Here is a 1,310-nt window from a genome sequence, read left to right as displayed (position 1 = left end):
TCCTCCTCCTGAAATTATTTTCGGCCTGAGCCCCTACTGGAAAATAGATTTCTGTGCAGCATTCCCCTTCTCACCAGCTCTTTAGCTCCTATCAATTTATATTGCTTTACTTCATCATCAAATGGACCCATTATCCCACCCCTGGATCTCTCTTTTTCTCTACACACTAAGTGTCGTATATCTCTCTCTCTCTCCCTGGTTCTCTCTTTTATCTCATCTATTCCACTCTTTACCTCACCGTTCTCTTTCTCTCACCTCTGGTTCTTCCTCATACCTCACCCTTGGCACGCTTTCTTTTATACGGTTCACTTTTTTCTCACTCCAGGCACTCTTTCTTTCACTCCAGGCACTCTTTCTTTCACTCCAGGCACTCTTTCTTTCACTCCAGGCACTCTTTCTTTCACTCCAGGCACTCTTTCTTTCACTCCAGGCACTCTTTCTTTCACTCCAGGCACTCTTTCTTTCACTCCAGGCACTCTTTCTTTCACTCCAGGCACTCTTTCTTTCACTCCAGGCACTCTTTCTTTCACTCCAGGCACTCTTTGCCTCACGTCTCTTCTACTTTTTCTCACCCTTGACTCTTTTTCCCCCCTCACCTCTGGCACACTCTCGGCTCTTGTTCTGGTTGTTTGGCTCTCATTCTCTCTCCCCTGTTTCACCATTATGTCACCTGTGCTCTCAGTGCTCTTGTGTGAGTGTAAGGACGGAGGCATGAATCATAGCCTCTACCGGCAAGAGTTCCCCCACAACGTATTGATAACTCAAAATGTATTAAAGCTACAAGGAGACAAGATTTCTGAATTAGGGGCGGTTAGAACACATTTCAATTCAACATTATCAACACATCAATAACGGCTAAATTTCTCCGCGCTGCCAATGTTGTCCTTATCTGAGGCTATGACAAAGATAATTGGACAAATGTCAGTGGGAATCATTTTTTTCCGAACACAGAGGTGACATTTAGGTCCAGGCAACATCGTGAGCGCTCGAGAGGACGGCCTGAGTCACCAAGTCAAGATTCATTCCCTAAATCTAAAAAAAAAAAAAAATCCCTGTATCCTTCGTCCATTGTTGTTGTTAAAGATTCGCTACCTGGATCAAAGTTCCAAGTAGCACGGGCTATGGTGAGCCCGTAGTGCCTTTATCCTTCGTCCGTTTAATGCATCCTTATACACGCTTCCAGACAAGGAGGATTCAACCCCGTACGAGGGGGGAAAATATCATTGCAATAGTTTCACACGGCGACGATACGGCTGGGTAACTGATATCAGACAAGCGTCAGATTGATTAGAGTTCGTGTTTCAGTGCTG

At 45.0% G+C, this 1,310-nt stretch overlaps 1 protein-coding gene across 1 annotated transcript; it reads right to left on the bottom strand.

Moving 5' to 3' along the window:
• Window positions 1-305: 305 nt before the first annotated feature.
• LOC123758070 (uncharacterized) lies at window positions 306-662 on the bottom strand. The gene has a single exon (XM_045742256.1). It carries the CDS (start codon window positions 660-662, stop codon window positions 306-308), a length of 357 nt encoding a protein of 118 aa, XP_045598212.1.
• Between the last annotated feature and the right edge of the window lie 648 nt (window positions 663-1,310).

Source organism: Procambarus clarkii, chromosome 40 (genome assembly GCF_040958095.1).
Source record: "Procambarus clarkii isolate CNS0578487 chromosome 40, FALCON_Pclarkii_2.0, whole genome shotgun sequence".
In the NCBI taxonomy this organism is placed as follows: Eukaryota; Metazoa; Arthropoda; class Malacostraca; order Decapoda; family Cambaridae; genus Procambarus; species Procambarus clarkii.
The sequence above is the reverse complement of the archived record's forward strand: the minus strand, read 5'-3'. Positions and strand labels throughout refer to the sequence as shown.